Raw genomic sequence first — 12,916 nt, 5'->3', positions numbered from 1 at the left:
TTGCAAAAGAGAAAACCCGGGCTCAGAGAGACTTCGTTATTTGCCTATAATCACACAGCTATTGAGTATCAGGGGCAAGGCTTGAACTGTCCTCCTGAATCCAAATCTGGCACCTTATCACTCTAGGGTCAACATAAAAAAAAAAAAAAAGATTAGGATCAGACTTCATACTGAGAGCGGACTTAAAACTTATTATAAAAATGATTTCGTTTACCTCTGAAAACGGGACGCTTCATTTTAAACGTGCTTGAATTCTTCTGTGATCTTATTCGACTTTCAGACTCAAGGTCTCCTTTCGCTTTGGGAGGGTCTTTGGTTCTTTGAATTTTTGCAGAGAGTGCTTGATAGTCAAGATGACGGGAGGCTTCTTCCTCTATTTCTGAATACATATTTCAGTAAATTGTTAATTAAGAAATATCAACTACGGTAGAAATTTAATAAGTGCTCTTGTTCCTATGAAGACAATAAAGTAAAAGTGATGTGAATTTGGGAAAGTACTCATTCCTTTCCCTAACTCAACCAGACACCCACAATGACAGTATGATTGAGACCAAGGGCTGGATCTCTGACAAGGAGCTGTTAATTATTATTGGCCTGTTATTTTCTTTTCTTTTCTTTTTGGCTCTGATTTATGAACTGCTTTTCATATTCACAAAGTGGCTCATGAATCACCCAGCCTTACAGAAATGAATAATAATGAGCCCATTTACACAACATTTGGTATGCAACTAATTACCTGGAAATCACTGTCTGGGATTGCACCAAAAAGAGTCTTATTAGCATTCTGTACTAGATCTACAAAACACAGTGGAAAAAAAGAAACCAGAGGCATAGAAACAAAGGAGATAAAAAGGAATGGAAGCGTCCTGATAAAAGAATCTTTTCACTGTAGATCTTTTTTATCAACACTATCCTCAAAAAGTATTTAGCAAGTGCAGCTCTATATACAATACCAAGCAGACCAAGTCTGGCTTTTTTTTTTAACTAGTTATCCTATATCAATTTAGAGCAAGATGCAAACCATTCATTCTCTAAAAGGTCTTCATAATGACTTGACGAGAAATTCCACGAATTGCCCTAAGACATGGAACAAGAATTTTGCGAGGAATATTGGAGTTCTGAAAAAAAAAAAAATCACCAAATTCCTAGCAACCCAAACGTGTAGCCATAGTAACTTTCTCTTGGCACTGAACAAAACCAAAATACAGGTACTATAGGAATTGACCTTCTAAGATGGATGGCATCGGTGTAAATAGGTTTATTCAAGGGAAAGATGGAAAGATAAATAAACATCAATAATACATTAAATGTACAATATTGTGTAAAGAATTTGGAATCCGAGCCTGAAATCAGAAAAGGCAGTTATTATTCTTTCTCATGAGAAAGGACACCACCCAAGCAAGAGAAGTCCGGGGGCGTTTTAATCATATTTTACATTTATTTGGTCTGAATAAATGGGTACATCCTCTGAATAGTATAAAGGACTCATATGGATGCCAGTCCTTTTATTGACCGCCCCTCCTTTGAATCTCCTGCCAGGCTCTTCATTGGCCAGATGCAAACCCCCGATGGCCCTACTCAAATGGCTCATTTAAGCATGCATACAAGCCTCTAACCTTCTTCACCCCACCAGAAGCCTAGTCTCTGTTAGATCAGAGCTCTGATTCAGTCACCTGACTTACATTCTGCTAAAGCTGGCAGGGTGGGAGCGGGGAGGAAGAGGAATACTTTCAACTCTGTGGAAACAAAACTGCTCCCCACGTTTCTTATAATATGATCAATCATAAACATAATAATTATGATATACACACATACACACACAGGTTCTATTGGTTTGAACCAAGTTGACTCTAGTTATGCTCTATTTAGGCTCATCAGTCCTTCACAGAGTAAGGTGAGGCTACTGACGATCATGTACATGAATGTATTTATCCTTGCTTGTGATAGTTTTTTTGTGACAACATGCTTATAAAATTTTTGTTCAGGGTCTAGGATTCCATCTGTGGCCATAAAATAGAGATTTTTTCCTACCAAAGTTAATTAGCTCTCATTCCTGCAGGTATTACATCTCAGACCTCATTAGCACCATAAAGCTCTGGTCCTGGGTTTGGTCTCTGGATAGGATCGTGCTTTGATGTGTGGCTCAGACAAACCCATAAGCAATTATTTACCCATCCTCCACAGACTCATTCCCAGATGGGTCACTAGGTAGCTTACAAATGAAAAGTTCCCTTGGGGCTTCAATGAAAAGCCCTAGTTTACTTAGGATTCCTTTACAATAGAATCCCTACAATTATCCTTTATAATTGGAAATGTTTACTTCCCGGTAAGCTCTTTGTAGCCACAACAAATCATACCAGATCAAAAATTCTCTGGAACTGTGCTCTGTTTTCACTTAGAGCCTGCTCTTATTTGGGGGTAGGAGCTTTTGTTCTTTCCATTTTTTTTCAGTTGGTTGATAATTCTGGAAGATCCACATTGGAAAAAAAATAGGCATAGCTGAAGGTCTCCTGGAATGCCCGGAAATCATCAGAGACCAAGCGTTTCACCAGCAACATTTACAAAGAGTGATATGAAGTTTCTCTAAGGAGATTCCATTGGCATCATAGTATAATTCTAAGGCAGAAGAACTCAACCCAAACCAGGGGCCATGTAGGACAAGGGGAAATAGGAAAGAGGAAAGTTTCGTGATTAAGGATATATCCTACTAGTTGACAATTGGGTGAACCCAACAGTTTATTTTAGGTGAGTTGAATGTAACATTTGTGCAGAAGAAGGCTTATTTTCTCTTCTGCATAAATACTTCATACCATCACTGGCTTATATTACTTCAGGTTCTAAGATTCTCTCCTATGAATTTATCAGACTAAGATCATTCTTTTTGAAAGCTTTTTGTTTCAGGGTAGCTATGTGGTACAGTGCATAGAGCAGCTGCCCTGAGTTCAAATATGCCCCCTGACACTTACCAGCTGCATGCCCCCAGGCAAGCCACTTAACCCTGATTGCCTACCCTCCACCCAAGAAAAATACTGTTTTTCTTTACCCTACAATTGAAACTAATGGGCAATTCCCTAAGTTGCCTGGGGTAATAATATTTTCTCATATATTTAAATATCCTCCTGCTAGACTTTTCTCTTATAGGTATATCTATTTAGTCTTTGAAGTAGCTAAGCTCTTCTTCAATTCTTCATTTCCAGAAGATACAGACCACCTTTTTCCCCTTTGTGAAAAAGCTAAAGGTGATCCACACCCAGAATTAACAATCTTTTCTTTCATGCTCAACTGAAGGAAAGGGGGTTCAGATTAGAGATGAACAATCCTGTCTCATAAACTCTGAGCTTACTCGGTGAAAATCACAGCTACATGATTTCTATTTACCCCATTATTCCAAAGTACCCTTGGCTCACTTTCTTTTAATAACCTACTTCTTTTTCAGGCCCAGTGGTCAATTCTATAAACAAATTATCACAATGACAATTGCAAATAGCCTGCCTGGCTGGCACATAGTAAGTGCTTAATAAGTGCTTGTTGATTTGATTTTAAAAGAAGCAGACACATCATGCTGCTTCCTGCCTCCACACTTGGAATCTGTGTCCAGAGGAACAGTTGGCTAACTACTTCCCCGTAAACTGGAACCAGTCAGATATGCCCTCATTTGCTGCCAACTTTGCAGCTAATTCTCTCAGACATCCCTGCAAGGGGGGCCTTGATGGTAAAAGTAAAATAAAAAGCCCAAATAATAACTTAGGGAATGAGCCTTAGAGGCAAATACTTCCAACAACAGTTCTGCCATTCGATGGGATTAATTGGCTTCATAATTGTTTGGTCCCTTAATTCAACAGAATATGATTCAGATGATTAAGGCTAAATGGTCCCCACAGCCCTTAGTTAGGATGAACCTTCACCTGAACTTAAGCTTTTCCTTAGGATCATAGATTTAGAGCAGGAAAGGATCTCATAGCCATCAATTCTAACCCCGTCATCTTGCAGTTGAAGAAACTGAGGCACAGAGAAACTAAATTACTTGCCCACTTGAGTCACACAACTAACAAGTACTTCAGGTGAGATTTGAACCCAGGTTGTCCTGGATCCAACTTCAGTGCCCTGTCCTCTGCACCAGGCCATCTCTAGCTCCTAAAACTTATGCTCCGTTGGCATATGCTTTTGAGAACCCAGAATCACCTCTGTGACTTGATGAAACTTTCAAAGAAAGAGTCACTCCCATTTTTGTACACATTCACACCAGCTGGTAGGAAGCTGATAGGTGTCTGAAAAGAAAAAAAATCTTTGTGTTACAAATTGCAAAGACCAAGTGATCGCCATTCAGAAATAATCATGGCTCTCAGTCATGCCCTTCAGAAACTAACTGACCTTTTCAGGAGGAGGGGTTCTTAACAAAATAGAAGGAAAAGTATGGATCACAAATTAATACTTAGTTATTAACATAATAGTATAATACTCATTTCTCTCACATAAAAATATGAATCTATTGAAGTTTGTCTTGTTAGATCGTTCAACAAACTTTCATTGTCTATCATGTGCAGGACACTGTGCTGGAGGTAATACAAAATTTATATATGTCATGGCCCCTGCCTCCAGAGTAGTCTTCCTTATCAAGTATGGTTCCAGGAGCTCCAGGCCACATGTGGCCCTTTAGGTCCTCAAGTGTGGCCTTTTGACAGAATCCAAACTTCCAGGCTACAGGTTCCCCACCCTTTGGGACTAACTAGCCCCTGAGGTCTCTTCCAGCTCTGAAATCATTTGATTCTATAATATTAATAATACAAATATATATAAATATAATGATATAAAATGATTCTATAATATAAGGTCAGCATTTAAACCATTTGGCCAACTACATCGTCATGGGATCCTGGCTAACCTAAATGTGTATCTCTAAAATTAACTTGGTGAAGCAGGTCAGCCATGATATACTCAGCTAATTTGCTACATAATCAGAAGGCTAGAAATATCTTACAGGGGCTTCCCAACACAACAGGAACTAGAATCAAGATCTTTATTGTACCTCAAAGCCAGTGACTCAGACTAGCCCATGCCCTTTTCCTCATCTGAATCCCCTGCTCAATTTCTTCCATATCAGCCAAAGCAAATTTATTCACTACTTCTCTTCATTTGATCATACCATTTCTACCTTTGAACCTATGTCAGAGTTTTACATGAGGAATTGCCTTTTCAATGGAATTAGATGTCCTTGGTGGTCTACTTCTTTCACTGATCTTTCTCACTCAGTGTCCTCATGTTCTCTCCATGCTATCACAACTATTCCCTAGAAAATATCAGATAAGCTTATTCACAATAAAGCATAAATGAATAGTTGAACTGAATGAAAAACCTCTCCTGGGTCTTAGAATCATAGAATATCAGAGCTGAAAGAAACCTGAGAGATACCCAGTCCAGAAGTTCTTAGCATGAGAATGTGAACTAGTTTTTTAAAAATATATTTTGATAATTATATATCAATAAAATTGATTTTCTTTACACTACAAAGTTTGTAGTCCTTTGTATTTTGTTATATGCATTTTAAAAATTGATTTCTAAATAATTTTAAATCAAATTTTTAAAAATTTAAATTTAATCTAAAATTTAAATTAATTTTTAAGATTTAAAAATTAATTTTTTTAAAAAATTTAGAATTATCCTGAAAAGGAGTCCTTAGGTTTCACCATACTCCCCAAAAGGTCCATGACACAAAGATGATTTAAAAGTCCTGATCTAGTCCAACCTCCTTGTTTTACCTTTTAGGAAACTAAACACCAAAGGAGTTAAGTGGTTTGCCCAAGGTCATAGAGTCTGTCAATGACATATATCTATCCAGGTCTCTTGCTAGTCTTTCCAGAACCCTTAAAACATCAAGTAAAAGAAAGACAGAACTCTCAAAAAACACTGCCAGTCATTAAAAGGTGCCATCTCTATGATACCAGGAGGTGTGGGCAAAACTGTGGATGATTCATCAGACTGGTAAATATGTTTTGGCAGCTGGTCAATTTTTTTAACTCCTTGGAAGGCAGATCCTGAATACCATAAAGGAGGCTGGTAGTCAAATGTCACTTTCCTCGTGAGTTTGTGTCATGATTTTCCTTTTTCTTTTTTTTTTTTCTTACAGAATCACAACAACAGCTGCTTGCATGATGGATCTGCGAAGATATCCTCTGGATGAACAGAACTGCACACTGGAGATTGAAAGCTGTGAGTTGTGGGGATCAGGGATGGATGGAGGGTACTAAGCAGAGCTGCTGGGATTTCGTAGTTTTCCACAATAGAATTCAAAAATTTTAGGGAGGATTTCACAAAGAAGCATAAAAATATGAACCTATTGAAAGTTATCTTGTTCGATCAACCAATCATTCAACAAACCTTTATTGTCTATTGTGTGCAGAACGCAGTGCTGGAACAGATGCAAAATTTATATATGACATGGCCCCTGCCCTCCAGAGTATATTTACATATTTTACATAAACATGTATACATACATAGGTATTTGCAATTTTGAGAAAGAAATCATAACTGCTAACATTTATATAACAGTTACTATGTGCCCAGCACAGTGCTAAGAGCTTTACAAATATTATCTCATTTAAGCCTCACAATGGGTGCTATTGTTATCCCCATTATACAGACGAGGAAACTGAGAAATGAAATGAAATAGGAAATGCTTTGTCCTGGAGAGCTAACTTGTTTCACACTGTCCTACACACTACATTTCTTATTGCTTTTAGAAATGCACAGGCATTATTAGCTACTCACTCTGGTTAAGACTTCAGGAGAGGGGGATGACGTAGTCAGATCTGTGCTTTAGAAAGCTCACTTTGGCTGTGGAGTAGAAAGTGGACTGGAATGGGGGAGACTTGAAGCAAGAAGACTGAAAGTGGGAGAGGATCTTTTCAAAGTAGAAAGCCTATGAAAAGAGCCTTTAGGTGTTGTTTCTGCATACATTCAGATTCTCTAACCTCTAGGCTTTTAGAAAAGTGTGCTATAATATAGGCACCTTGTAACAGAGTAATGTGCCTACAGGCATATAGGCACATTTACACACACACACACACACACACACACATACATACATATATGTATGTATATATCTGTTACTAGAAGGAAAAAAATGCTAACAAGATGATACTTATAGGGATTTGGCTCTATTTACAACAAGGCACCAATTTGTCCTATTTGTAGGATTCTGGATTCTGTGGATTTACACTGGCTATCCTTGGTACCTGGAATTCTCCTCCTCCTCATTTCCCCCTCCTGGCTTCCCTGGTTCCTTTAGGGCTCAGCTAAACTCTCTCCTTCTATAAGAAGTCTTTTTTCTTTAGTGCTTTCCCTCTGTGGTCATCTACAATTTATCATGTATTGTGTTTATATATAGTTGTTTGCATGTCTCCTCCATTATATTGTGAGCTCTTGGAGATCCAAAACTGCTTTTGCCTTTCTTTGAATCCTCCGTGCTTAGCATTATACTTGAAACATAGTAGGCCCTTAATAAATGCTTTTTGATTTGACTTGTTGAGAAGTTGATGGTGTGGGGTACCATTTTGGTCTACTGTAGAGTAGTGAATTGAATAACAATACAGAAACCTTAACAACTGATTCTTAATTGGATCAGCCACTTTCAATGTCATCAGTTGCTTTGATATTAACCTAAAACGATCAACCCACAAATAGTTGACCCAATCAATGCAGATGGAATAAGCCACCCTTTGGAAGACAGGTTAATTGGAGAGGCAGAACAAACACTTCACATGAATAAAATACTATATTGTCATAAGTATAGTTTAATGTGCTAGAATCATGAATGTCTATCAGACCTAGAGGGTCTGATTATTGAGAAAATAGTCTAATTTTGTAGTTATTCTATATTCTCATGTCACAGGTAAGGGCTTGACCTAAACAGTAAATACATCAGGGCTTAATTAGAAAACTGGGAATTTTTTTTTCTTTTTACATTCAAATTCTTTCAACTGACTTCCTGATATTAAACAATAAAATTTTGAAATTAAAATATAGGAATTCAATCCAAACACATTCAACTATTAGCAATCACCAATATTTTTGCAATCGAAGCAGAACCTCTTTGTAATACAAAAAAAATAGCTTTTAAAACAGGAATGAAAAGAGGCTAATTCATGAATTTGCTGTAAATATTAGTATTTAGTCTTTAATCTCAGACATAGTTTCATTGATTATTTTATATCCTTTAACATCCGCTGGGCAATGTAGAGTTTAACATACTCTCTTCAAGATAAAAAAAAACCAACACTTTCAATAACATTATTCATTTAAGCCTCTAATAAAGGTAGACAATGCTTGGGCAATGGTTTAATTTTTTTTTTCTAAATAGTAACTTGTAAATGTTTGAAATCTTCTTCATCAATTTGCAACCTTTCTGCCAACACCATTGTTACAGTGATAAAGAAATAGTGTTTTTTCCTTTGTCACAAGCTGACTCTTCTTTATGTGGTTAAATCACTTGTACATGTAATTCAATTCAACAAATATCTATAAACCTGAGCCAGTCATTGTCTGCTACTTTAACATCCACTGATTACTTTGAAAATATAAAGACCAAGCCAGAACAAACATTATTTAATTTCACCTTCATACCTGAATCTATCCTTTTTTAACAAAGCAGAGCACAGAAAGATCTTAAGTCAAAGAAGCACAAGATTCTTAAACAGTTGATTTCTGTAAATACCTCCAAAATAACCTGGTACAAGCCCTTCCTGAATGAATTCCCTCTACTTTATCCCAGACAGATCATGATTTAGCCTCTCATAAAAGGCCTCCAATGATGGGGCATTCTGCATTCTGCTGCCTGCGGAAACATCACATTTTTGGATAGTTTCTGTATAAATGGAACTGAACTCTTCATCTCTGTAACTGACACCCATTGTTCTTGGGCCTAACATCTAGGACCAAGCATCATAAGTCTAATCATTCTTCTCCATGTCAGGCCATAAAGTATTTGAAGATAATAAGCATATCCCTTTTAAGACTCTTCTTCTCTAGACTGGATTTGCTAACCTTTGCTATCCTACATGCCTACTTCTAAATGAGCTCCATCTTGCAATATGATTCCTAAAATATGGCATCCATAACAGTACTCCAAACATATTCTTGACCAGAGAAGACTATAAAGGGATTGTCTTCTTTCTTACGGTCAATATATTTCTATTAATGGTATCTAATATCACAGTTGTATGATTTGGGTGGTTTTTAATCTAAGAAGTCATAATGCTGACATATATTGAAGATGCAGGCCAATGAAACCACCATGTCTTGTCCATATGAATCCTTTCTACCCACATCTCCCCCAGCCTATTCTTGTGAAGCTGATTTTTTTAATCCAAGTATAAGAGTTGCTACTTCTACTGCATTTCAAATAGTTAGACTCAGTTAATTATTTCAGCCCTTTAAAATTTGTTTGTATCACAACTATGTCATCCAATATATTAGCTTTCCCTCCAAGACTCAGAACATCAACAAATTTGGTAAGTATGCCCTCTGTGCCTAGTCCCAAATCCCTGATTAAAATGAAGAGAACAAATATCCTGCAGCAACCTGCTAGAATCCTCCCAGTGGGTTGAGGTCAATCCATTAGAAATATTCTTTGGGGCTAGTCATTCGTCTGGACTAAAGTCTAAAATGTAATAACTTTAAGGTATGAAATTGCATGCGCCAAAAATAACTCCCTGAATTCTAAATAGCTTTATTTCTTCCTAAGTACATAATCAATACTTGACTAAGTACCAATCGATGCCCAAAGAGCTTTTTTCATTTTTCTTTTTTTTAACTTAGGGAAGAAAATTGAAACATTTGTGTAAGTATTATTTGTTACTATAGCTTCCCCCAAACTATCAATTTACCAGGACTTCATCATAGGCTGAAAAGCGATTTTTAGAATGAAAACTACCAGCATCAGTAAGGAATTAAGAACAAACATGTTTTTCTATTGCTGTAGAATTATACTGGCAGATTTAAGTAAGGGAGGAAATGCTAAACTTAGAGGGAAATAAGTGAGGTAACTGGGGCTCTGCCTCAGTCATTGAAATTGGTTGAACATTGTCAGGGCTGTTATTCCTTCAGTAAGTAGGGGGAAAAATGAGCTTAGAACCAGTTTTGCAAGAATAATTAGTTAAAATAGGACACTTCCAAAAGGCAGAAGTAAGCTTGCACCTTGGCCGGCCCCTGCCTTGCTTCCTACCCCAGTGGTGTGCTCCCTTATAGCAGTTATATGACATTCTGTGGCCAAGGTACTAGAGTCTTTATCTCCCCCAAAGGTCAATATCTCTTAGTCTTTCCCCCACTGGACCCCGTGTCCCAGGTCCGTGACTTCTCCTCAAGTTTCTGTCTCCACCCAATTGAATTTTTCATAAAGTTGATTTGAGACCACTATTCAAGCTCTTTGCTCTGGACATATTTTATGGTTCTTGCCTTAGGCGGCAGACCCGTTTCTAGACCTGTGTGTTCCATGACCTTTACTGTTTGTGTAATACTATAGTCCCTGAGTCTGTTTCCTCATTTATAAACTATCCCCGTTGTATAATAACACTTCTACTACCTAATTCCCAGGGTTATTATGAGAATCAATTCATATTGTATTTCATTTTGCAAAGCATTTTGCAAACCTCAATGTACTATAGAAACTATTGTTAACAACAAAAACCAAATATCTGTAACAATCTAGTTCAATGAACTTTTTTATCAGGTACCTACTGTATGTAAAGGATTGTGCTAGATATTGGGGATATAAAAATGAAAAGAAAAAGAAAAGAGTCCCTGCTTTCAAAGAGGGGACCCAACGTGTACATAGATAAGAAAATACAATGTGTAGATTTAGCCCCTGAGGGCACAAATTTTCTAGATGAGTCCTCCAGAAAAAAACCTATAGTGCAAGATAATCTATGGGTCCACATCCAAGAAAACCAACGCTATAAACTTCCACCTATGTGTTTACCTTTTAACTGTCTTCCAGAGGACAATAATTCAAAGTGAGAACATTTAGTAAAATAGCATTGTAAAAGAAAAAAAATCAATAAAACATCTCCCTTATAAAACTGAAGCACGCTCTCCTACCAGACACCATCGGTAAAAGGAGGAGGTAAACACAGGCCACACGTATGAGACGGTACATGTACGGAGAGGTGTGTACGAAGGGTACAACTCAAATCTGTACATTCAAAATGAGGTGGGGCAACTCAAACTTCTCACACTATAGAACCACTGATGTCAGAGAGTCAGTCAATAAACATTTATGAAGTGCCTACTATGGGCCAGGCACTATGCTAAGTGTTGGGGATACAAAGAAAGGCATAAGACAGTCCCTGCCCTCAAATAGCTCACAATCTAATGGGAGAAGACAATACATAAAAAGCTGAAAATAGGAGGAGGGGGGAGATTACCTGGCATAGGAGTATGATGAAATCCTGCAGCTGGAGGGGGAAATTATCTGCAATGGTGTGAGTTTCAGATTTGATTTCATGTTGCAGAATGATGAGTTTCTGGGGATCATGAAAGCCACATTGGCCAAGTAAGAAATGATGAGGTAAATTCCCTGAGTGGCCTTCTTAAATGGGGGATCAAGAAGGAACTTTCCAGTATCCAACTTCTACCCTCTCCAGTCAGAGGGAAGGAGAGACTCCAGGGGCAGGGGCTACTGAGGAGGTGTGAGTTTCAAATTTGATTTCATGTTGCAGAATAATAAGTTTCTGGAGATGATGAAGTCCAGCATGCCAGCTGCATGGAAAACGTCTGCTGATGTCATTGTGCTGCTTTTGTTTGGTCTAGCTCACACCTCTTTTTTGATAATTTTTTTTATTTATAGCTTTTGTTTTCACTTAAGAGTGTCGTCTGAAATAAAATTTGTTGTCTAAGGCTGAAATGTCTTTGTCAAAGAACTCACTCTAGCTTATGGTGAATATTCCCCTTGTCTCCTAATTTTAGTCTCTAAAGACTAAACTTTATCTAGTCATTATGCATAGTGCAGGGGCTACTTGTCAAACACATTGACCATGATACAGGGATTCCAAGGTCATACCAGTTTCTCAAATCCAAAAAGACTTTTGCTGTCCCATGTAGATAAGTGAGTAGCAGGAAAGGCACAAAGTTAAGCCCAGATGTCAAAGTTAGTGTCTCTCCTACCTGCCAAGCCACATTTCTTTCATGTACATATGTGTGTGTGTATATTCGCAAGAGTTTGAATTACAAATTTTCTCCCCATTTCTAGCCTCCCCCCCACTCCAAGATGGCATATATTCTTATTGCCCCATTCCCCAGTCAACCCTCCCTTCTGTCACCCCACTCCCCCCCATCCCCTTTTCCCTTACTTTTTGTAGGGCAAGGTAGATTTTTATGCCCCATTGCCTGTATACCTTACTTCCTAGTTGCATGCAAAAACTTTTTTTTTTGAACATCTGCTCTTAAAACTTTGAGTTCCAAATTCTCTCCCCTTTTCCCTCCCCTCCCACCCTCCCTAAGGAAGGCAAGCAATTCAATATAGGCCACACATATATCATTATGCAAAACCCTTCCACAATACTCATGTTGTGAAAGACTAACTATATTTGCTCCTTCCTATCCTATTCCCCTTTACTTAATTTTCTCCCTTGACACTGTCACTTTTCAAAAGTGTTTGCTTTTGATTACCTCCTCCCCCTATCTGCCCTCCCTTCTATCATCCCCTCTTTTTTTATCTCCTTCCTCCTTCTTTCCTGTGGGGTAAGATACCCAACTGAGTGAGTATGTTATTCCCTCCTCAGGTCAAATCCGATGAGAGCAAGATTCACTCATTCCCCATCACCTGCCCCCTCTTTCCTCCCAACAGAACTGCTTTTTCTTGCCACTTTTATGTGAGATAATTTACCCCATTCTGTCTCTCCCTTTCTCTCAATATATTCCTCTC

General features: G+C 37.9%; 1 protein-coding gene across 1 annotated transcript in view; it reads left to right on the top strand.

Annotated features, from left to right (window-relative positions):
• LOC118855554 (gamma-aminobutyric acid receptor subunit beta-1) overlaps window positions 1–12,916 on the top strand; it is a 92,811-nt gene that overhangs the window by 11,644 nt on the left and 68,251 nt on the right. Inside the window, exon 2 of the mRNA XM_036765675.1 lies at window positions 6,125–6,207. Coding sequence (XP_036621570.1) covers window positions 6,125–6,207 — 83 coding nt within the window. The remainder of the gene's footprint in view (window positions 1–6,124; window positions 6,208–12,916) is intronic.

Source organism: Trichosurus vulpecula, chromosome 6 (genome assembly GCF_011100635.1).
Source record: "Trichosurus vulpecula isolate mTriVul1 chromosome 6, mTriVul1.pri, whole genome shotgun sequence".
NCBI lineage: Eukaryota > Metazoa > Chordata > Mammalia > Diprotodontia > Phalangeridae > Trichosurus > Trichosurus vulpecula.
The sequence above is the reverse complement of the archived record's forward strand: the minus strand, read 5'-3'. Positions and strand labels throughout refer to the sequence as shown.